This window comes from Nematostella vectensis, chromosome 3 (assembly GCF_932526225.1).
Source record: "Nematostella vectensis chromosome 3, jaNemVect1.1, whole genome shotgun sequence".
Classification (NCBI taxonomy): Eukaryota; Metazoa; Cnidaria; class Anthozoa; order Actiniaria; family Edwardsiidae; genus Nematostella; species Nematostella vectensis.
In genome coordinates, this window is record NC_064036.1 from 13,242,097 (window position 1) to 13,264,457 (window position 22,361).

Sequence of the window (22,361 nt, forward strand, 5' to 3'; positions counted from 1 at the left end):
AATTTGGCTGTAAGGCTGAGTTGAGAAGACCTTTCAGTAGAGGAGGGGGGGGGGTTTCCAGTTTTATCAAAAGTGACTATAATCTATTCTCAGAAACAGATAAGAATATACGTTGCAATACAATACAATAAACTTTTTTAACGAGGGTTGTATGAGCCCCTGCCTATTTACAGTTACACATATGAAGAAAACGTTGTCGTTTTGAGTGACTGGTACCGAGGACTCTTAGTTCCTTTTCAGATATTTTCTCCATTGTCCAAAGATGGTCACAGTCACTGTTTTTCTCTTCTGATTACGAGTCATAAAGTTTACGAAGCATCTGCCGTACGGCAACCTTAAAAATAACAAGAATCATGCAGTTTTTCCAAATAAGGAATATATTAGTTTCCTTATATGGAAGTGACCGCGTTTAATACCTAGTATTGAAAATAATAAAAAGACTCTTATGTTAACATTTACTGAAAAACAAATGGGAAATTTGGAAATTAAACTATAAGACACTAATACTACACCTTGATAGAGTAACTAAAAATTAACCACAAACAGGCAACGTCAACATAGAAGCAACTACAAACAGAAAAATATTAACATGCAGTAACAATTAAAATTAACATGAGAAATGCTCTCTTGATGAGACATTATCTAAAACACAGGAGAAAATGCCTTGAAAGTCCCTTTTGGGCCCTCTCCTGTTAAAAATCCTGGCTACGCCGCTGTATCCGGTTTTAGGAAAAGTAGCAGCGGCAGTCGATATAAAAACGGCATGTATGGCAAAATAGCTGTTCTAAGTGAGATACCGAGTTAAGATGAGAGTGGAAAATATTACGGGCTATAGCAAGACTTGTAACATTTGGTAGTTGATTGGGATTTGAAAAAAGGGAGAAAGCTAGTTGTTTAAAGCGCACAGATACTGCGAATCGGAAGTCTTTACGCCGTCCTTGCCTTCGCGTATCTCTTTAAACAAGGTTACTAATGATTTTTCCAAGCCACACTGATTTTACAGACTTTGGCTTTTGAAGGTTTATTCTATCACATCTTTTCAAGGCGTTTCCTTGCTTCCTCGATCTCTTTTTCCCGCTCACGTAGCTGGCGCCTCATCGCCTGCTCTCCTCGCTGTAAGATGTCTTGCCGGCGTCGCAGGTAGTTATTGTCTTGTGCACCACGTTCTTTCTCTCGTCTGACCATCTCTGCTAGCTCCTCGTTAAGTAGACGTTGTTCTTCTCGCATTTCGGCTTCCATGACTTTCAGGTCCATCTCTTGATCTAGCCGTAGCTTCATCATCTGTTCAACAAGAATAACGTAAAAGAAAATTCAAGGACTCCTTGAGCAGGCCGACTGTATTCCCGTATCTAGCGGAGTGGGGTAGCTACTCCCTAGCAAATACACTAAGCTTCCTTCCCCATTATACATAATAACTTTGTATAGGCAATAGTAAAAGGTATGGTTTCAGGCGCGTATCCAAGATTGGCTAAGGTGGGTACGTCAGAGTGTGTGTTATTGAGCAACGCACAACCTGTGCACACCCCCCTCCCACCCCCCCCCCCCCCCCCCCACCCCGAATCTTCCACCTGTGAATACCCATTTGAAAATCTTCATTTTTCTCGAGTAAGTACCCAGCAGCTTTGTCTCCTATTATCTTTGTTCTATAAAGGAGTTCTTTTGTCTCTATTCTTCTCGTTCTTTGTGTCGAGGTGCGGGTATTGTTCATTTGCCCAATCAAATTGCAGCTTGTAATAACTGAGTACTAACTCTTTTTCTCTAAATCTTGATTAAAGCAAAGCATTACCTGTTGCTCGATTTCCTTCAAACGTTCGGCGACAGCGGGATTTTCCGCCTGCAGAATTTACAAGTCAAGCACGGTAAGTCAAGCAAGGGTAACAAGGCAGCTTCCTCGACCCCCCCCCCCCCTCCTTACAAGTCCGTGACCAAAATTAGTCAAGCAAGAGTGGCTGCATCCCTCCTGTTTTTTCACGTTTAAGGGGCTGTTTAGTTTTAAGGCATTTCAGGGCATTTTGGGAAGAGGAGAATGTAGAGACTTCAATTCCCTGCACAGCTCAGTTTAAAAGACTGATCCAGTGATCGACGTCTAAAGGAAACCTACTTTGATCTGCCCTAAAAATCACCCAGTAGCTCCACCATAATCTCCCGCTTTGTCAATCATTGGAAGAAATATGGGCAAGATAAGTGAAAGCGCGTACTACAATGTAGTTTTACAAGATTCACAGGTGTCCAAAACAGTACAGGGATTCCCTCACCCCGAGTCTCCGGGCCTCATCTTCTGTGTCTTTTCTCGCCAACTTATTTGCCATGATTTGGTCATTTCGGAAGCACATTTTTCTGATCCAGTCAACCTCTTTCTTCATCTCCCGGTCCAGCTCCTTACAGCGATATCAGGGCAGAGATGTTACACTAAGAAATGCTAAAAAAACAGATCCTACCAACAATATGCCTGCGTACCAAGCGCTAGGAGCAAGGGAATGAGAAGAAGAGATCAAGCGTGCCTGGGAGAAGGGGAATCCTCCTTCTATCGCTTTGCCCGCGGCAAAATCGCTTATCTCTTACCCTTTGCGTTTGCTACGCAGACTAAACAGTAAATAGATGTTAGGCAAGAAATGCTACACGAAGCTGGGGTTCATCTTAGAACACATTTCATAGTTCTGCGCGGCAATTCATGCTAATTCAGGGGCGAAGAAGGCCTCGAATTATCTTGGGTGTACACAATACAAATACACTATGAAAACTGTGGGCGCGGCTACGTCCCTACTGGTCATTTCCCTATGATAAAAAAAATACTCATAATGTAACAATGCTGCGGTGGCTTTCTTACGCTTTAAGTATAAACTCAATGCATGTTTTTCCCTACCTGTTGCCTGAAGTAGGCGAAATCCTGGCATATATCACGGCAACCGTGGATATTTTTATTGAACTCAATCATCAGCTCTTCGTACGCGCTCTCGATGCAAGAAATGGCATAAGCAAACTCGTGGTCCTCAACCCGTCGCCATAGCAACCGCACAGGCTCGAGGATCTTGGTGCGCAGTCTCTGGTAGAGTTCAGCGCATGCGTCCTCGGTTGCACGCTTGTTGGCAATCAACCAATCACACTCCTTTTGGTCTGCAGCCATCTACGATTCGAGAGATTTGATCGGTGCACTGCGTTTGGGTGGGATTGACTTTTCTAATATGTGCGGAGTTGGGTGTGCATATAAAATCTTAATTCGCACGCACAGTACAACGGTTCAATTTTCATAAAAATGTAAAAAAAATTCCACGTCCCGGGTGCTGGCTGCCGGAAATTGCCAGAGGCTAATCAAGTCCAGCTGCTTGCAGTTATGACTAAAATGACTACAAGTAGCAGATAATAATATGCTGTATATTATTCTAACAAAATAAAAGGAAAATTAAATGGAGGTTGTACAAATTGTGGTTGTATTAAATTGTAATTGCACTGAATGGTAGTTGTACTAAATGGTAGTTGCACTGAATGGTAGTTGTTATAAATGGTGGTTGTACCAAATGGCATATATTTGAATGGTGTTGACTGTTTGCATGTGGGTGGATGATATTTTCTTACGTGTAGCTGTACTGCATACTTCCACCTGTCCTTTTTCGGTATTCCATCTGTTTCCATCTCAAAGAATTTCTCGGCCTGGCTTAGCGCCTCTTCATTCGCCCTTGTGATGGTGTCTGTCAAACAAGGAAGTCTACCGTCTAACAAGTCACTCATGGCAAACGTATAGACATTCTTGGCCTCCTTTACTGTCTTCGTGCCTTTGTTTTCAATGTAAGTGTCCCATGCGCGTCCAATAGAAGGAACTGCATCCGGCGCATTGAGCGCGCTTACGTATTCTTCGAGCATGTCCGCTAGTGCTGAGACAGACGTGACAAGGTGTTTAGCTTTATTCTATGCGAATTGACAGTACTATTGCTTAAATGAAGAATATTAAATATCGAACACAGCTATACGACAACAACGCCGATGAAAACAACAAAAACGACCGCTAAAAAGCACTCACCTTCACCAGTCAGGAACCCTTGATCTCCCGGCGTCCTATTCGGCCTTAACTTTGCATGTAACAGTCCTTTAAATTTCTCTACTCCTTTTAAAAACCTGCTATTCAAGCTGTCGCTTTTCTCTTTGATATTGCAAAGCACTTCGGGATCGTCGGACGGGAAGGGCAGAGTAAAGGCGTCGAAGCTTGAGAAGCACTTGATGACGTCATCGCGTGATGTTGCCCCGTCAGACGTAAAAACCTACCGGAGATAGAACGCAGAAGGTCAGTCTTACGGGAAAAACTATGTACCGTGCGCGTTAATCCCACCTCTCTTTGCATGGTCCTGGCATCTGTTATCTTAGTTTGGATACTTAGACTACTTGCGAACAAACTGTTAAGTGTTAAGTTAAGTGTTGCCTCGCAAATATATGTCATGTATCAATATATAATTTAAAGCAATTTTTAAAAGTACATTTAAATAATCTCAATAACTCACCCATTTCCTAAAATACTATGTGATTTTTTCTGTAGTCTCGAGGTAGTATTTACTACATATCAATAACTCACCCTTTTCCTAAAATACTCCGTGGCGTCATTACAGTCTCGAGAAAGTATTTACTACATATCAATAACTCACCCTTTTCCTAAAATACTCCGTGGCGTCATTACAGTCTCGAGGTAGTAGCTACTACATACCAATAACTCACCCTTTTCCTAAAATACTCCGTGACGTCACTACAGTCTCGAGGTAGTAGTTACTACATATCAATAACTCACCCTTTTCCTAAAATACTCCGTGACGTCACTACAGTCTCGAGGTAGTAGCTACTACATATCAATAACTCACCCTTTTCCTAAAATACTCCGTGACGTCACTACAGTCTCGAGGTAGTAGCTACTACATATCAATAACTCACCCTTTTCCTAAAATACTCCGTGACGTCACTACAGTCTCGAGGTAGTAGCTACTACATACCAATAACTCACCCTTTTCCTAAAATACTCCGTGACGTCACTACAGTCTCGAGGTAGTAGTTACTACATACCAATAACTCACCCTTTTCCTAAAATACTCCGTGACGTCACTACAGTCTCGAGGTAGTAGCTACTACATACCAATAACTCACCCTTTTCCTAAAATACTCCGTGACGTCACTACAGTCTCGAGGTAGTAGTTACTACATATCAATAACTCACCCTTTTCCTAAAATACTCCGTGACGTCACTACAGTCTCGAGGTAGTAGCTACTACATATCAATAACTCACCCTTTTCCTAAAATACTCCGTGACGTCATTACAGTCTCGAGGTAGTAGCTACTACATACCAATAACTCACCCTTTTCCTAAAATACTCCGTGACGTCACTACAGTCTCGAGGTAGTAGCTACTACATATCAATAACTCACCCTTTTCCTAAAATACTCCGTGACGTCACTGCAATCTCGAGGTAGCGCTAGTACTACATCTCTCAGTAACCAAACAAAGCTGGGGAACACAGTCTGCGCATGCTCGGGATCCGTGGCCTTTTCGGCGAACACTTGGATTCTCTGGCACAGTTTGATCACGTGGCTTTATTGTCAAGGAATTGGAACCCATATTTTGGTTCATCCCAGTTCAAGCGAAGTAACGCGTTTTAACGTCATTAATTCATTTATTTGATATCCCTGAGGCAACGCCGGCTACGACACATGAATCCTCAAGTGCAAAATAGCGGGATGCGCAGGGTGAGCGGGCATCTTCCCTTACTCGCAAAAAGAATAAGTCAAATATCCTTTTTCTATATGACACATCTGACTGCGCACTTCTAAACTCCAGCAAATCAAGGATACTTCAACTGCTCCAGGTCGCTTGCCGTGGGAACCCCCTCTGAGTTGTAGATTAGCACGGAGCTTAGCAGCAGTGTCAGAGTGACTATGACGTCATCTTCCTTCTGCTGGCTTTGCGATGCTTTGGTTCCCTCTGAGTCAACTAATACCACCGTGAAAGGTTGGCCCTTATCGTCGCGGAATTGTTTGGGCACCACCCATAGCCATAGACCCATCGTCTTTGGGTCTAGCTCATCACCTTGAAAAAAAAGAAAACACGGAAAAAATGAATATAAAAAAAACAACCTTTGTTAAATTCTAGAAAATATTTTGTCAAATTTTAAAATATATAAGGTAGTATTTGTAAATGGGCGCTGGTGGTAACGTTAATAACGATCGTAATCGTTATATTTCCTCTTACTCCATTCAGGAGCGGATCTAGGGGGAGGGTTTAGGAGGTTTAAACCCTTCTTTGGTTGGAGAGAAAGCCATATGTAACAACAACAAAAACTAATTACCCCCTCCCCTTTTGACAGTGAGCCAATCCCCTCCCCCCCCCCAGATCCGCCTCTGCCATTGATTTGCAACTGCTTCCTTTTTATCAACTAAAGAGGGCTATAACGGAAAAGCTCTTTTATTGTTTTAACAACAGTTGCAAACTTGTGCGGGAAAGGGATGAAATTAAACGATCACTATCTATTTCCTGTGTACTCTAATTCTGTAGTCCTTACCCAAAGGGAAGACTTCTTTTTCTGTAAAGCTCTTTGCAAGTATGAAAGACTTGCCCTTTCTGCAAGGCCCTGTCACGGACACCACGCACACCGGACCGCGGATAGCTCGAAGACGGCGCAGGGAGTTTTCTATGAGGTGGATGGAGGACCGAGGAATACCCTGTATGATACTGCATTCATTCGTGTCTTCATTCCAGCGGCATGTGTCTGGGAGACAAAGGGGTGTTGCCATGACGACCTGTATAATCATCGTTCCTTGTTACACTATTTTTTTTATAAGAACGTCTAATTTTCAGTTGAGGCTGGGCTGATCTTATTTTTGGGACATTTTAAGGCTGTTAGTGTATATAAGAATGTAATACCCAAGAAATTATTAGGAAGAAAATAACACTAATAATCAATGGCAATAATAAGGTTATATAATAAGGTTGTTACTATGTGCACAATTTGATTCTGCATTAGAACACACCAGGACAATAAAAAAGAATTTTTCTTCTGCTATCTGAGCCTCGGCGTGTTCTAAGCATGTTCTTGAAATTTGGTGAAATCTCAGGATGGACGTTCTTATAAAAAGGTTCTTATAAAAAGGTTCTTATAAAAAGGTTCTTATAAAAAGGTTCTTATAAAAAGGTTCTTATAAAAGGGTTCTTATAAAAAGGTTCTTATAAAAAGGTTCTTTTAAAAAGGTTCTTATAAAAAGGTTCTTATAAAAAGGTTCTTATAAAAAAGAGTGTATTGTGCCACAAAGTTCTTATACAACGACACAGTGGAAAATGACACCGAACACTGTTAGGTTCGGCCTTTTCAATGCAAGAACAGCGGCGTAGCCAAGAGTTTTAACAGGAGAGGGTCCAAAAGGCCCTTTTAAGGCATTTTCTCCACCTCCCTGGCTAAACCTATGAAGCAATACATTGAGCATGTTAGCAATTACATATCTTTAGTTAGCGCATGGGCAAGACTTCATTGTTCTTCTAATATCAAGTCTAATATTATCTATCAGTCTAATATTATCTATTAGGCTCGTTTATGGTGGTTGTTTTTCGAGTAAACCAAGAAACGGCGACGGGAACACTTATGACATCCTGGTCTGCCTGCTTGTGAGAGTAGCTTGCGAGTGGACGGGATATTTGAACATTTAGAGCTGATTATTGAGTTCATTATTAGAAATTTAATCTGACTATTTGCCGAGAAATCTCCATTCTTGAGACGAGTTTTCGGATGTTCTCACTCACTAAGATTTGCTAGGCCTAGGCACATAATCCTGGAAGTTTTTTGGGGAATTTTAGACATTGAAAAGAATTTTAGAAAATCTCGGGAATTTAAGAAAAAAATGACTTTTTGAGAATTTTAGGGAAACAAGAACTTGAAGGCAACGCATTGACATCTTTCCCTCACATTAATGTTGATGTTAACGTATATTTCTTGGTATTTCTGCTACCCAAGAGAGGGCTTAGTCTAACAGGGCACAACAATACACCAAACCAGCGGTTTTCTACTACACAAGGGTCCGCAGTTTCCCCGCCATGCAGTCTACGGAACAGATGTCATTTGCATAAGCCACGGTCCGGCGTCCTCGATCCCATGCGACGCCATTTTCTTCCATTTGTCATGACAACAGCCCACGCTTTGACGAAGGCGATGTTTTGCGAAGTTTTAGATAGTGTGCTCGCCTGTTATACTTTTTAAACAAAAAATATCATGACAATAAAGTATAAGGGTCAACTTATCTCATGTTAGCAAATCAACTTCCTAAGAAGTCTTAAAAGAATCAGATTTTGGTGATATTTTGAAGAGAATGAATCACATGAGAAAAAAGTTCTAACTCACTAAATTTCACATTTTTGGTACATCCAGTCATAAGCAAAGTTAAAAGCCGAGACTCACAGCATAGCTAAAACTGTTATTTTACTTAATCTGAGTGAACTCTGAGCACGTATTTCCACCTGGTTTTAAAATTATTAAACGATTACGAGCTTGCATGGTTTTACCGTCTCCAAGCCCAAAAGCACGCATGTAATTATACTTTATATATCGAAAAGGCGTGGAAATCGCTGGAAAGTTTGTATTGAACGTTTGATAAGAATTCCTTCAGGAATATGTCTGGGAGGTCTGATTTCTGTAGCACCCTTTATTAAGAGGAAAAAGTCCTTTAATAGCATAGACATGCAACAACAGCCAATAATTATGTTTGCTTCTAAAAACATTTTTGGTACACCTTGTCATAGACTCGTTTTATGAAAATCATGTACAATATATGCATCTCCAACTAATAAACTATCGGTGTGTGAAAGATGGGCTCCAGATCCTAACGCGTTAAAAATAGGAGGATAAATTCAAAAGTGTGTCATTCACTCAGTCTCGACTAAATCTTTGTTCTAGCCGTAGAAGCGTGCGTAAATAGCAAAAGAATGAAACGAACAAGTGACCGTGCATTCCAGCATGGCAACTGCGTTAAAAATAACCTTTCCTCTTTTTTCTCCAAAATTGTGTTTATTTGGACTAAATAACATTTTGTTATTATGCGTGAACATTACTCTTTAGGATGAGGCACAATTTAGAAAATGAAAACGAATAAAACGCTCAAAATATAATTATATTCATGTCCTAGAGAAAAAAAAGTTAGAAGACCCATTTTTAGCTATGGTTGCAAATCAGACAGCCTTTGTTACATCAACCGTATTCTTGCTCAAAGGTAAACCCCCGTAAGCCAACTAAGAGGTCATCAATGACAATTAATTTTATAATTTTAAATAGAAGCTTTAAACGACCAGAAAGGCGTAATGTGCCATTGAAATTGTTGTGTGTTGTTCTGAAGGGTGAACAATAATGCGATAAATTTTAGTGAAGGAAAGAACCAAATACGTCCGATCTTCAAGATTTCTAAGAAATGATCATGTTAATGTGAATGATTTACTAAGTTTGGCGATCAGCTTAGAAACCTTGAGTAAAACAGCCTTCTAACTCAAACCCCCAAATGCACTGTTCGGTCGCATTACTCTTCAGAAGCTCCCTTCCACCATATCTATATTTTTAGTGCGTTTCCTGAAAAATATAAAAGAATTTGGCTAGAAAAGTTGCTCACGTCAATTTTTGAAATGTTTCAAAGTTTGTGCTCAAGTACAGGCTTGGGTTTATTATCATTGAGCTAGGTAGAAAGCTTGATAAGTTATCTCATCCCTGTGAAACGATGACTTAAAATGGAGTCGCATGGAATCGAGGACGCCGGACAGTGGCTTATGCAAATGAGCATCTGTTCCGTAGACTGGATGGCGGTTTCTTGCCGCTATTTTAAACGAGGCTGCATTGAAAATTCGAAAACTCGTTTTAAGATCGGAAACTTCGCGGCAAATATTCAAATGATTTTTCGAATTACAGAATAATAAACTCAAAAATCAACTCTCGGGGGCATCGGCACGCTTGACTTGGTTTGACAGTAAAGTTAAACTATAAATATTTTTAGGCGAAAATAGCCATTCTTCTATAGATTCAATATATAAGCTTATGTATTAAGAGTCTCCACTCGCAAATTCAAATCACTCACCCGAGACTGTGTTTCTTGTCTTGCACTCGTTCTAGTCGGGGGTCATATTAATCGCTTTCTGGATTCTTGAGGGCTGCACGAGCAGTTATAGTCAGCTAAATCGACAGCCGGATTTTCTAGCCTTAGCGAAGGATTGTTGACCACCAAAACAAAGAAATTTCCCTTTGTAATTTTTAATTTATTTTTGTCATTCCGGGAAATTTCCCTGAGTGTTGCGTGACCCGTCAAACAATTTATTCCGACGTTTACGAATATTCCTACGTATAAAAAACATCATGCTTTAAAACTTGAATGCTATTATTATAAATCATTTCATTCAAGGCAAGCACATCCCTTCTTGAACAATTCAAAGAAAAAAATTCGAAACCGTGGTCAACAAACTCGTGTTGAAAGTGAAAGGTATTTTTTTTTTCGAATCGGGGAAATTCCCTTGAACTTTTGCTCTACTCTATTTTTAGTAATCAGCTAACCTTCTTCCGTTTTTTAGATGACATATATCAAAGTTTCCACCAATCATCAGCGAGATGGAGGGGGATCCCGAGGTTAGCATAGATGGTAAAGTCCTAATGCAAGATCGAATAATATCATAGCTACAACGCACTGGGCTAAGGAAGAAAGTCTTTCACACTAGGCTTGGCTTTATAAGGTACAGTGTGAACTAGTACGACAGTGTTACATTCGAAAGTGTGGTTTACACAGAAAAAGATTTATTCAAATCACTGAAAGCGGATTTTCTACGAACGCGCTTGACTCAGCGTATGGTATGTTTTTTCGCCGAAGCTTCGTAAATGCGGAGAGGGTAAAATGCGGCTTCGAACAGATGGACTGATTTTTTTAAAATAATAATTCTTTTATTTGATCTCTGGATTCCCTTCAAACTTTATATTTTTTTTTTGATTTAGCTATAAGCCAGACTCAGAGTAAAGACGCGGGGAGACTGGGTTGAATCGATCGAATCGGACTGGGCGATTTTGCAGAAGAGTTTGTATGGCGGTCTTGGAGAAAAATCCTTCCTACAAAGCAGTTTTAAAAGATATGGGAAAACTAACCACATTTATGTGTTGCACACTTATTGTTTTACCTTTCAACCGCGTTTTGTTATGAATACGGACACATAAATATTTTTAAGGATAGATTGACGGTAATCCTGGAATCTCGCAAACCACCGATGAAAACACGCAACAACAATTAACTTTGGTTCAGATAAAAACAAAATGATTTTCGTCCACCATCCACCGTCCACCAGTAATATTTTTGCTAAACAACTAAGAACAATATTGAATTGAATTTACGGCATGAAAATTGAAACGGCACTTCTACCGATGCACTTTGAACTCCGATTTGGAGTTCGCCGATAAGCTTTTACATTATTTAAGTGAAGGAATGACTCAGGGTACTCAGAAAATCGCTCTGTAGAAATACCTTTTGCGCCTAATTCATCCAAAATTGCCTCCCATACGAAGTACAATAAAGTCCTCACGTGTGACAATGCATGATTTCACTATATCTTTTAAAGCTGTTTTGTATAAAGGATTTTTCTCCAAGACCGCAATACAAAATCTCTTGTGAAATCGCTCTTTTGGCCCTAAGAGCCCAGTCCCTCACGGAATTTCTTAAACTCTGAACTGGCTTATTGCAAGCTAAATGTAAAATTTAATACTAAGAATGAAATTTCCATTAAAATTAGCTCACGCTATTTTACTTGAGACTGTAGTGTAGAGGATTTCCAGGATATTATCGCCCTGAAAAAAATGTACCGTTCAATGCATTTGTAAAAACGTGGTAGATTTTTTCTCAAAGCGTCTGAGACACGTCTTGAATTATTTCGAGAATTTCATAGGCAAGTGATAGCACGTGAAAAATGCTTTTTAGCATTCCAGCCGTTCCGCCTATCAATCTGTACTGGAGGCTCTTGCTTGTCACGCCGGTCACGCCTGTCACGCTCCCCGTAACCAAAACCGGCGTGACAAGTAAACGAGTGAAGCTAGAGCCTCTGGTACCCCAGGGTAACCATTCTGTTTCTTTCTTTTTTTTTTTAAATTCGTTTAGAAACCCAAAGTATCAGGAGTATTTGGAAAAAGGTTTCTTTTTTCCCCGCAATAAAAAAAAAATGGTATTCAAATGATATGGAAAATGCTTGATACGTGTGGAGGCTCAGGGGGGCAAAATCTCCGTTTTCAAAAACCGCCGGATATTTCTGGGGACGTGGTTTAGTTACTAGAATAAAACCATTACGCTCTCAAGAACATGTTAAGCCTGTAACACTCAGCCCAAATTCTGACGATCCTGTTATAACACAGGACAATGGTGAAGACAGCAGTTCCGCTCATTTTACCTGACAACTTCTCGTGGAATGAAGCCACAGGCCAGTACACCAAGCTTGGAGAGGAGCGGAAATCACTGGTCGTCATCCCAAGAGCACTTAAGCTCCTCAGAGATATCAAGGGTCCCGTATGTGTGGTGTCTATTGCTGGGCCTTGTAGGAAGGGCAAGTCCTACATTATCAGCAAGGCGTTTAACCTCGGAGAGGTAATCTTATATCTATCATGGGGAAGGGGATAGAGGGGGTGCCTACATTATCAGCAAGGCGTTCAACCTCGGAGAGGTAATCTTATATCTATCATGGGGAAGGGGATAGAGGGGGCGCCTAAATTATCAACAAGGCGTTCAATCTCGGAGAGGTAATCTGCATTATCAGCAAGACGTTCAACTTTGCAAGGGTAATCGAAGATCTATCTGTTTTATTTGGGGGGCGAGTGCCTACATTATTAGCAGTGCGTTAAACCTTAGATAAACCTAAATATTCTTTTCATCATGGGAGGTTGGGAAGGGGAGGGGGGTTCCTATATTATTCACATTTCAACCTAGGAGAGGTAATCTTAGGTCTATCAAAGGGGAGGGGAGAATTTTTTTCGCAAGTTACCCTGGCTCAATCCAGATACAAATTCATCCCTAGAATTTTAAAATGGACATTAAATGGACAGTAATTAGAATAACCATATGCCGATGTCTGTCTAGATTTTTCCTCTCGGTCATCTGATGGATCCTGAGACTATGGGGATCTGGTTGTACGTGGTGGACCAGAAATTCAAAGACGCTAATGGAAGGGAGGTGACGGTGGTCCTACTTGACTCTGAAGGAATCAATGCAACTGGAGCCCAAAAGTCCGATGACCACAGCGTCTTTACCCTCTCCGTACTGCTCAGCTCGGTCATGATCTATAACTCGGCAGGCGTTCCCACCCGTACTGATTTAGAAGACCTTGAGTATCCTTAACCATAGCCGTAGCAGGCCTCGAATAATTAAGGAGGGGCACGATACAGAAACAATAAGAAAATATTTGGGGGGTACAGCCGCGCCCCCACTGCTCATTTCTTTATTATTTCGAAAATATTGGGAGACACGTGCCCCCACTGCTCCACCCCCTGCTACCGCCCTGTTAACATTTATAGCAGTCCAGGTAATACGGAAGAGAGTAAGGCTGGGTCGTAGCAAGGTGTTGAGGAAGGTGAAGGGAGCTACTGAGGAAATGAGGTATTCATTTCAGGAGCGATCGAACTAAATCCGCTAGAATCCTTGTAAAGTTCAACCCATTCTACAACAAAACGGCTCAATTTTACAAAGTATCAAACAATAGGGCAAGCCATATTTTGCAAAACGAAGAAAGTTTTTATACATATTAGAAACAAAAAACAAATTATCATCGTCATGCAAGTAGGATAAAGTACTTATAGGGGAGAGGGGGCGTTTAATAATTCTACCCATCCTCGGGGACCCAGGGCGTCGCGGAGATCGGGCACACAGGGAGCGCGGCGTGAGAAAGAAACAGGTCAGCCTGTTTCTTTCTCGCGCCGCGCTCCCTGTGTGTCCGATCTCCGCGACGCCCGGGTCCCCGAGGATGAATTCTACCATGTCGTTATAAGTAAAAGTGAATATTTCTGAGCTGTATTTAGCTACATAGTCAAGCTTTCTCAACGCGTCCAGCTTCGCACAGGTCACACCATCGCCGAGGACGCGGCGCTTCTGCACAAGACCTTCCCCTTCTTCATCTGGCTTCTTAGGGACGTGGTACTCAAGCTTCCCACGGGCTGCTCAACCATCAGAGACTATTTTATTAAAAAGGTCTTGGTTAAAAAAGATTACTCTCTTTTCACGCTCGCGTAGCAAGGACTAGCTTAGGAGGGTGTAGTGGCTGCGTAGACATGCATCTGTATGTAAAGACTCTAAGATTTGGCGGTACCTTAGTAAGAAAAGACTGCTATTTTGCAGTCTAGAGAGTGTTAGGTGTGGTGGAATGTGCGCGCCAACCGTCACCTACACCCCTGCCTCTTTATCTAATAGCTTTCTCCTCGAAGTTAAGCCGCAGTGGACACATAGATTGCCATCGCGGTTCTGTCCCCTTCTTTACAGTGTGCTTCTTTATTTGCATGCTAGGTACTCAACGCAGAGGAGAGAGGTCCCGCAAAAGCACAAAAGGCAGCAGAGAGTATTCTCAAGTTCTTTCCTGGATTTGACGCGTTCAAGCTCCCTCCCCCATCCGACGACCCAGACATCATCCAGCGAATAAACGAGGAAGCAGTTCAGGACAAGCTCAGTCCAAGATTTCTAGAGGGTGTTGAGCAATTTAAAAATATTTTGCATCCTCGTCTTGTGGCAAAGACCTCTTTCAACGAGGGAGAGCTCGTCTCAGGGGAAGGTTGGTACAAAATGTCGTTTTGATGTGGCTTGATTGGTGAAGTGGGATTGGTTAAAAATTTTCCATGTGATGGCTGTCGGTTTATTGTTACCGAAGTTCACGAGAAGTTTGGATTCCTCGGCAAATCTGCCCTTGTTATTAGGGTTGCATTTTTGGAGTGATAATCAGTTTCGTGGACAGTGTTTATTATCAACCCGACCAGTCGGCAGTCAATTCAGTCCTTCTTCGGGCACTCAGTCCTATGTCGGCAGTCAATTCAACCCGAATTTTGGCCGTCGCAATTCAACTCGACTTCGGGCAGTCAAATTCAACCCCATTTCGGGCAGTCAATGTAAATCCATTTCGGGAAATCAATTTAACACGATGTCCGACAGTCAATTCAGCTCTACTTCGGGCAGTTAATTCAACCCCTCATCGGGCGGTGGTTTCAACCAAGTGACTTCGGGATTGGCCTGTTTGCCTCTCCCCTACCCCTCCCTTCACTATTCGAAGCGGAAACAAAAATTGAATTGGACATTTGAACACTTTTATGAGAAATTTTCTCATTCTTTGTTTATGATTCTCTTAGCTCTCTCAGCCCTTGTTCAACTGTACACGGAGTCGTTGAACACACCTGGCACAGTACCAAACGTACAGAGTGCGTGGGACACGTTCATCCAGACGAAATGCACAGAAGTCATGGAAGCGGCAAAGCGCCTATACAAGAAGGAAATGACGTCCCGTATGGAAGGCAAGCTGCCATGTGACAATGACGTCATCAGGCAGGCCCACTTAGACGCACTCGACGACAGCCTGACCATGTTCCGGACAGAGACGTATGGTCTGTCCGCGCACAGCGTGGAGAATTTCTTGAATCAGCTGACGGTACATACCGAGCTAGACCACAGGCAGCCTAGGCTCTCTATTTGAGTGCTTGAGCTATCTGTGTCTAAACAACATAAAATACTGAAAATGCGCGGCGTGTTTCCTAATATTTTGTTTTAAGTCTACTAAAACGTGTAGACGATGGCACGGAAATATATATTAACTGGTGAGAATAATAATACCAATATAATACCAATGTCCGTTGGAAAGAGTTTGAAAAACGATATCTAATCGTGACCACCTATCCTATCAGACCACCTATGAATTAAGCTTCCTTTTAAGGCTTAAGGATTTGGCTAAAGATTCATTGCTTTTATGCCTTTTCACGAACAAGCTAATTTTGTCATGGCTCTATTTCCAATGAACAGCTAATACAGTCATTGCACTTTGTCCCTTTTTCTTGGAATAAGCTCATACAATCATTGCTTTTTTTATCCCTTTTCTGGGAACAAGCTAATATAGTCATTCATTGCTCTTTAGCCTTTCTTTCTGGGAACAGGCTAATACAGTCATTGCTCTTTGTCCCTATTTCTGGGAACAAGCTAATACAGTCATTGCTCTTTGTCCTTTTTTTCTTGAAATAAGCTAATACAGTTATTGCTATTTGTCCCTATTTCTGGGAACAAGCTAATACAGTCATTGCTCTTTGTCCCTATTTCTGGGAACAAGCTAATACAGTCATTGCTCTTTGTCCCTATTTCTGGTAACAAGCTAATACAGTCATTGCTATTTGTCCCTTTTTTAGGAACAAGCCAATACAGTCATTGCTCTTTGGCTTTTCCATTCTGGAAACAAGCTAATACAGTCATTGCTAGTTGTCCCTATTTCTGGGAACAAGCTAATACAGTCATTGCTCTTTGTCCTTTTTTTCTTGGAATAAGCTAATACAGTTATTGCTCTTTGATCCTTTTTCTGGTAACAAGCCAATACAGTCATTGCTCTTTGGTCCTTTTTCTGGGAACAAGCTAATACAGTCATTGCTCTTTGGTCCTTTTTCTTGGAATAAGCTAATACAGTCATTGCTCTTTGGTCCTTTTTTCTGGGAACAAGCTAATACAGTCATTGCTCTTTGTCCCTATTTCTGGGAACAAGCTAATACAGTCATTGCTCTTTGTCCCTATTTCTGGGAACAAGCTAATACAGTTATTGCTTTTTTGTCCCTTTTTTTAGGAACAAGCTAATACAGTCATTGCTCTTTGTCCTTTTTTTCTTGGAATAAGCTAATACAGTTATTGCTCTTTGATCCTTTTTCTGGGAACAAGCTAATACAGTCATTGCTCTTTGTCCCTATTTCTGGGAACAAGCTAATAAGTCATTGCTCTTTGGCCTTTCCATTCTCGGAACAGGCTAATACAGTCATTGCTCTTTGTCCCTATTTCTGGGAACAAGCTAATACAGTCATTGCTCTTTTGTCCCTTTTTCTGGAAACAAGCCAATACAGTCATTGCTCTTTGTCCCTATTTCTGGTAACAAGCCAATACAGTCATTGCTCCTTGGTCCTTTTTCTGGGAACAAGCTAATACAGTCATTGCTCTTTGTCCCTATTTCTGGGAACAAGCTAATACAGTCATTGCTCTTTGGTCCTTTTTCTTGGAATAAGCTAACACAGTCATTGCTCTTTGGTCCTTTTTCTGGGAACAAGCTAATATAGTCATTGCTCTTTAGCCTTTCATTCTGGGAACAAGCTAATAAGTCATTGCTCTTTGGCCTTTCCATTCTGGAAACAAGCTAATAAGTCATTGCTCTTTGGCCTTTCCATTCTGGGAACAAGCTAATACAGTCATTGCTCTTTGTCCCTATTTCTGGGAACAAGCTAATACAGTCATTGCTCTTTGGTCCTTTTTCTTGGAATAAGCTAACACAGTCATTGCTCTTTGGTCCTTTTTCTGGGAACAAGCTAATATAGTCATTGCTCTTTAGCCTTTCATTCTGGGAACAAGCTAATAAGTCATTGCTCTTTGGCCTTTCCATTCTGGAAACAAGCTAATAAGTCATTGCTCTTTGGCCTTTCCATTCTGGGAACAAGCTAATACAGTCATTGCTCTTTGGTCCTTTTTCTGGGTACAAGCTAATACACTGTCATTGCTCTTTGGCCTTTCCATTCTGGAAACAAGCTAATAAGTCATTGCTCTTTGGCCTTTCCATTCTGGGAACAAGCTAATACAGTCATTGCTCTTTGTCCCTATTTCTGGGAACAAGCTAATACAGTCATTGCTCTTTGGCCTTTCCATTCTGGGAACAAGCTAATACAGTCATTGCTCTTTGGTCCTTTTTCTGGGTACAAGCTAATACACTGTCATTGCTCTTTGGCCTTTTTTGCTGGGAACAAGCTAATACAGTCATTGCTCTTTGGTCCTTTTTCTGGGTACAAGCTAATACACTGTCATTGCTCTTTGGCCTTTTTTGCTGGGAACAAGCTAATGCCATCATTTGTCTTTGTGCCTTGTTCTAGGAACAAGCTAATGCCGTCATCTGTCTTTGTGCCTTGTTCTAGGAACAAGCTAATGCCATCATTTGTCTTTGTGCCTTGTTCTAGGAACAAGCTAATGACGTCATGGCGGGGTTTCTGGAGGAGAATAAGCATCTGACAGAGAAGCTCTGCCAGCACCTGGTCGTTGAACTGAAAGAGAGCAAGCTCGACCCAGTGCTGGCTCGTCTGAGGGGTCCACAGGGACACCAGTTAAAATTTGCAGAGATCATTGCCGCTTTTTCCGCCATTGAGCAGGAATACCGAACTCGTGCGCGTGGCGCAAAAGATGTCTGTGCGTCGGTATTCTTCGCTTACCACCCGGTGAGTTTATGGTAATATAATTATCATCAGCTGAAGCACCACCAAGCTTGCCCCTTATCCTTATCATCAACACCATGATCCTCGCCAACACCATCACAATCCTCATAATCATTATCGTTATCAGGAGAATATATTCTCCTGTCATAACATAGCCACCATCATCACAGACACAACTGTCACCATCAACACTCACAACCACAAACCATCACAAACAACACCCCCATTAAAACAATCATCTTTAATCATCGTTGTTGCCATCGTCGTTATCATTATAACCTCTTAATTATCATTATAATTATCATGCACTGTCAATGTGGCTTTCTCAACACAACCCGAATAACATTGACCACTAAACAACAATCACCACTAACATCATTAGCAGCATGATCGTGCTAAATATCATCATCATCATCATCATGCTAATTATTATCATCATCATCATCATGTTAACTATCATCATCATCATGTTAACTATCATCATCATCATCATCATGCTAATTATCATCATCATCATCATCATGTTAACTATTATCATCATCATCATCATCATCATGCTAATTATTATCATCATCATCATCATCATGTTAACTATCATCATCATCATCATCATGCTAATTATTATCATCATCATCATCATCATCATGCTAATTATTATCATCATCATCATCATCATGTTAACTATCATCATCATCATCATCATGCTAATTATTATCATCATCATCATCATCATCATGCTAATTATTATCATCATCATCATCATGTTAACTATCATCATCATCATCATCATCATGCTAATTATCATCATCATCATCATCATCATCATGCTAATTATTATCATCATCATCATCATGTTAACTATCATCATCATCATCATCATGCTAATTATTATCATCATCATCATCATGCTAATTATTACCATCATCATCATCATCATGTTAACTATCATCATCATCATTATCATGTTAACTATCATCATCATCATGTTAACTATCATCATCATCATCATCATGCTAATTATTATCATCATCATCATCATGTTAACTATCATCATCATCATAGCACCTCCAAAAGGAGATGGAACAGCACATGGAGCAGCTGCAGGCGCTGAAGGACTACGACGAGAGGCTGACCCAGGAACAGGCAGAAAAGGCGGCCATGGAGGATCACAGGCAGAGGCTGGAGGTATGTGGGGTGGGGCTAGGGGTTACCCAGGAACAGGCAGAAAAGGCGGCCATGGAGGATCACAGGCAAAGGCTGGAGGTATGTGGGGTGGGGCTAGGGGTTACCCAGGAACAGGCAGAGAAAGCGGCCATGGAGGAGCTCAGGCAGAGAGTGGGGGTATGTTGGGTGGAGTATGTGGGATTGGGTGGACCCAGGAAATGGCAAAAAAAGCTGATATGGAGAAGCAAAGTCAGAAAGTGAAGGTGGTGTGAGGGGGACGTGATAGATAAAATAAACAAACGAACAAGCAAAAAAAAAAAAACCCAGAGACGCGACACAGCTAATAAAGGCAATGTCCTTCTCTATCTTAATTACCTCCGTCGTTGTTATAAACATCAATTAGATTCATAAACCTACACAGCGGCAAATGCCATTGCTACTTTACGTCGGGAGCAATTACTAATCTTAATTTTTATCAATTCATAGATAATTGATGCAGTCACAATTCGACTCCTATTTGATTCCTTAACTTGCTATGTTGCTGTTCCTAGGAGGAGAAGAACAGATTGGAAGATGAAAAAAGGGTGAAAGAAAGAGAGGTTTGTTGATAAGTTTGATATTAAATTGTTGAATACAGAGGACATGATCAATTTATTCGCGGTTACAGGATGCATGCCCACTTGCATTATGGAGTGAGTGGAGCACCATATCTAGGTAAAAATGGTATACAAGAAAAATATGATGCAACCCATCGACTCGAGTTTTGATTTATAATTTTGTTGCAGTTCGCTCTGATGATAGAGAAACAGGAAGAGGACAAGATGCGCTTGCAAGAACAGTTCGAAGAGAACATGCGAAACCAGCGAGAACAGATGGTGAACATGATGGAGGCGAACCAAGAAGAGCTACGGCGCGAGAGGGAGGTCATCACCCAACAAAACAGAAACCTGGAGAACGTGATGGAATCCATGAGGGAAATGATGGGCAAGAGAGACGAGGAGATGAGTAGAATTATGGAGAGGATGGTGGAGATTGCAAACAGACCAACGCCACCCCCACCAAAAGGTGGCTCTTGCATTATCTTGTGAAATGCTGGGCATAAAGTAGCGCAAGGCTTAGTCCCCTGCGTCCACCTCCAGCTAAGCTGATAAGACATACCACGGCGTAGGCAGGATGTTTTAACAGGAGAGGGCCCTAAAGGAACTTCCAAGGCATTTTTCGCTGTATTTTAGATGTCTCATACATTTACTGTATTTTTGGCTGCTAAAAAACGGGGGGGGGGATGGGAAGGGCAGGGCAGGGCCCCCTTGGCCACCCTCCTGGCTACGCTCCTGCATACATTGCTAGACTTCTAGATATTGCCTGGTGTCGTTCCAGAGTTGATACATCCATGTTTATCTTATTCCGTATATAATTTAACCTTTGTTAATAATGACAAGGAATGTCCTTAAAGGGGAGGTGTCATGGTAAGAGATTTGCAATAGCTCTCCGGCCCGCACACAATGAATTTCATTCAAATTCTATTATTGACTTATGAGCCTTTGGTGCATGTAGGATACTTTTAAAAATTCAAAGGAAATGACCACAAACTGTCAATAAACATATTTTTCCATAAAATATTACATATTATTTTAACAAGGCATTGACAGCTTAAAGATCAACTGTTTGTAGTCAATTAAATCCCTACAATAGACACCGACTCCAGACATTCGCAGTACCATGACGCTGCTCCTTTAAGTCGTATGGGACGTTCTTAAAGTTTGAGATCGATTTGTTAAAAGCTTATGAAGAAAAGCAGTGTTACATTATCAATATAAACCATTGAACATGGGGAAACCATGTTGTAGCCTCATGCGTGGATGGATATTTTATTATGGCAATGAAAGCAAGCGTGGATTATTCAGTAAAAGTCGAGTACGTGATATTGACATGTGATGATTACCTACAATCTCATTCCTAGAGCCCGCGACCCTATGAGCCAGCTCATGCATATAAGGTTCACTATAGTGTCTTTTATCACCCTAACCCTTACCCTCTGACCCTAACCATTGTTATAGTGAACCATGTGAATGATTAAAGCAGCCCAGTGGCAGCTGCCCAAAAAGATCGCGGGCTCTGATGACGAGAATGTGGGTGGCCTACTAGTGCTTACCGGAGAATGCACAGCATACGTAGGTCCTTACCTTTGGGGTATCGAGGTTGAGAAAGAAGGACTACGTCACATAATGACGATTAAACGATATCGCGTAGCAGATTGTCCTTCCTGCCCATATAATGTAACTATAGATGCCTCGGTTTTTTTTCTTGTATGTAATAAAGAAGATAGAAGATGCAAACCGTTGTACACGAGAAGTGTAGTGTCCTTTTCAGGGAACAAGGCGCCACACAGAAGAGAAAACACAGCTAACGGCAGTATCCACAACACACCAACACGTGGGCGAGTCGCACAACATTACTGATCAGGGGCGGATCCAGGATTTCAAAATTGGGAGTGGATAATGGCCGGATAGACAGAGATCTAACAATACTTCAGAGATCTAACAATACTTCAAGCTGAATTGAATTTGTCGCAGCAAACTCAAGCAGGCGATGGCACATGGATAGTACCTTCTCCGTAGTTTCTTCAAACAAAGTGATTTTTCAACTTTTTTTGCTCAAAAAGGGGGGTGGATATCCACCCAATCCACCCCTCCCCCCCTGTATCCGCCCCTGCTGATCTTTCATAATACACACTTCTGTTGAAGGGTAATTATCAAAGGGTGACATGTGACTTGCAC

The 22,361-nt window shown here is 41.3% G+C and overlaps 2 protein-coding genes across 7 annotated transcripts; one reads left to right on the forward strand and one right to left on the reverse strand.

Moving 5' to 3' along the window:
• Positions 1–118: 118 nt before the first annotated feature.
• Positions 119–10,236, reverse strand: LOC5518711 (guanylate-binding protein 7). 4 transcript variants are annotated; one of them, XM_048725322.1, is made up of 11 exons: positions 10,073–10,236; positions 9,471–9,573; positions 6,532–6,769; positions 5,825–6,059; positions 5,402–5,564; positions 4,016–4,253; positions 3,574–3,869; positions 2,864–3,124; positions 2,256–2,378; positions 1,787–1,834; positions 119–1,281 (listed from the first exon to the last, which is right to left on the reverse strand). In XM_048725322.1, exons 3-11 carry the CDS (start codon positions 6,761–6,763, stop codon positions 1,030–1,032), a joined length of 1,848 nt encoding a protein of 615 aa, XP_048581279.1. In that variant the 5' UTR covers positions 6,764–6,769; positions 9,471–9,573; positions 10,073–10,236; the 3' UTR covers positions 119–1,029. The 4 variants fall into 4 exon arrangements, with proteins under 4 accessions (XP_048581279.1, XP_048581281.1, XP_048581280.1 ...); XM_048725324.1 differs by having other exon boundaries at positions 6,532–6,738; positions 10,073–10,235; XM_048725323.1 differs by lacking the exon at positions 9,471–9,573 and having other exon boundaries at positions 6,532–6,738; positions 10,073–10,235.
• A 333-nt stretch (positions 10,237–10,569) lies between these two features.
• On the forward strand, positions 10,570–21,920 carry LOC5518667 (guanylate-binding protein 6). 3 transcript variants are annotated; one of them, XM_048725318.1, is made up of 10 exons: positions 10,570–10,718; positions 12,373–12,601; positions 13,091–13,338; positions 14,026–14,194; positions 14,507–14,768; positions 15,337–15,632; positions 18,169–18,423; positions 19,483–19,605; positions 20,136–20,183; positions 20,370–21,920. In XM_048725318.1, exons 2-10 carry the CDS (start codon positions 12,377–12,379, stop codon positions 20,670–20,672), a joined length of 1,929 nt encoding a protein of 642 aa, XP_048581275.1. In that variant the 5' UTR covers positions 10,570–10,718; positions 12,373–12,376; the 3' UTR covers positions 20,673–21,920. The 3 variants fall into 3 exon arrangements, with proteins under 3 accessions (XP_048581275.1, XP_048581276.1, XP_048581277.1); XM_048725319.1 differs by having other exon boundaries at positions 10,676–10,833; XM_048725320.1 differs by lacking the exons at positions 10,570–10,718; positions 12,373–12,601 and adding an exon at positions 12,748–12,753.
• The last annotated feature ends 441 nt before the right edge of the window (positions 21,921–22,361 follow it).

Bases quoted from the DNA above. Each gene is read 5' to 3' on its own strand.
- LOC5518711 (XM_048725322.1), bottom strand. From the start codon at position 6,763: ATGGCAACACCCCTTTGTCTCCCAGACACATGCCGCTGGAATGAAGAC. The intron at 3,870-4,015 runs GTGAGTGCTTTT...CGTCTGTCTCAG, and splicing joins AGGGTTCCTGACTGGTGAAG to CACTAGCGGACATGCTCGAA. The intron at 3,125-3,573 runs GTAAGAAAATAT...CTCGAATCGTAG, and splicing joins AGTATGCAGTACAGCTACAC to ATGGCTGCAGACCAAAAGGA.
- LOC5518667 (XM_048725318.1), top strand. From the start codon at position 12,377: ATGGTGAAGACAGCAGTTCCGCTCATTTTACCTGACAACTTCTCGTGG. The intron at 13,339-14,025 runs GTATCCTTAACC...AGCTGTATTTAG, and splicing joins ACTGATTTAGAAGACCTTGA to CTACATAGTCAAGCTTTCTC. The intron at 18,424-19,482 runs GTGAGTTTATGG...TCATCATCATAG, and splicing joins TATTCTTCGCTTACCACCCG to CACCTCCAAAAGGAGATGGA.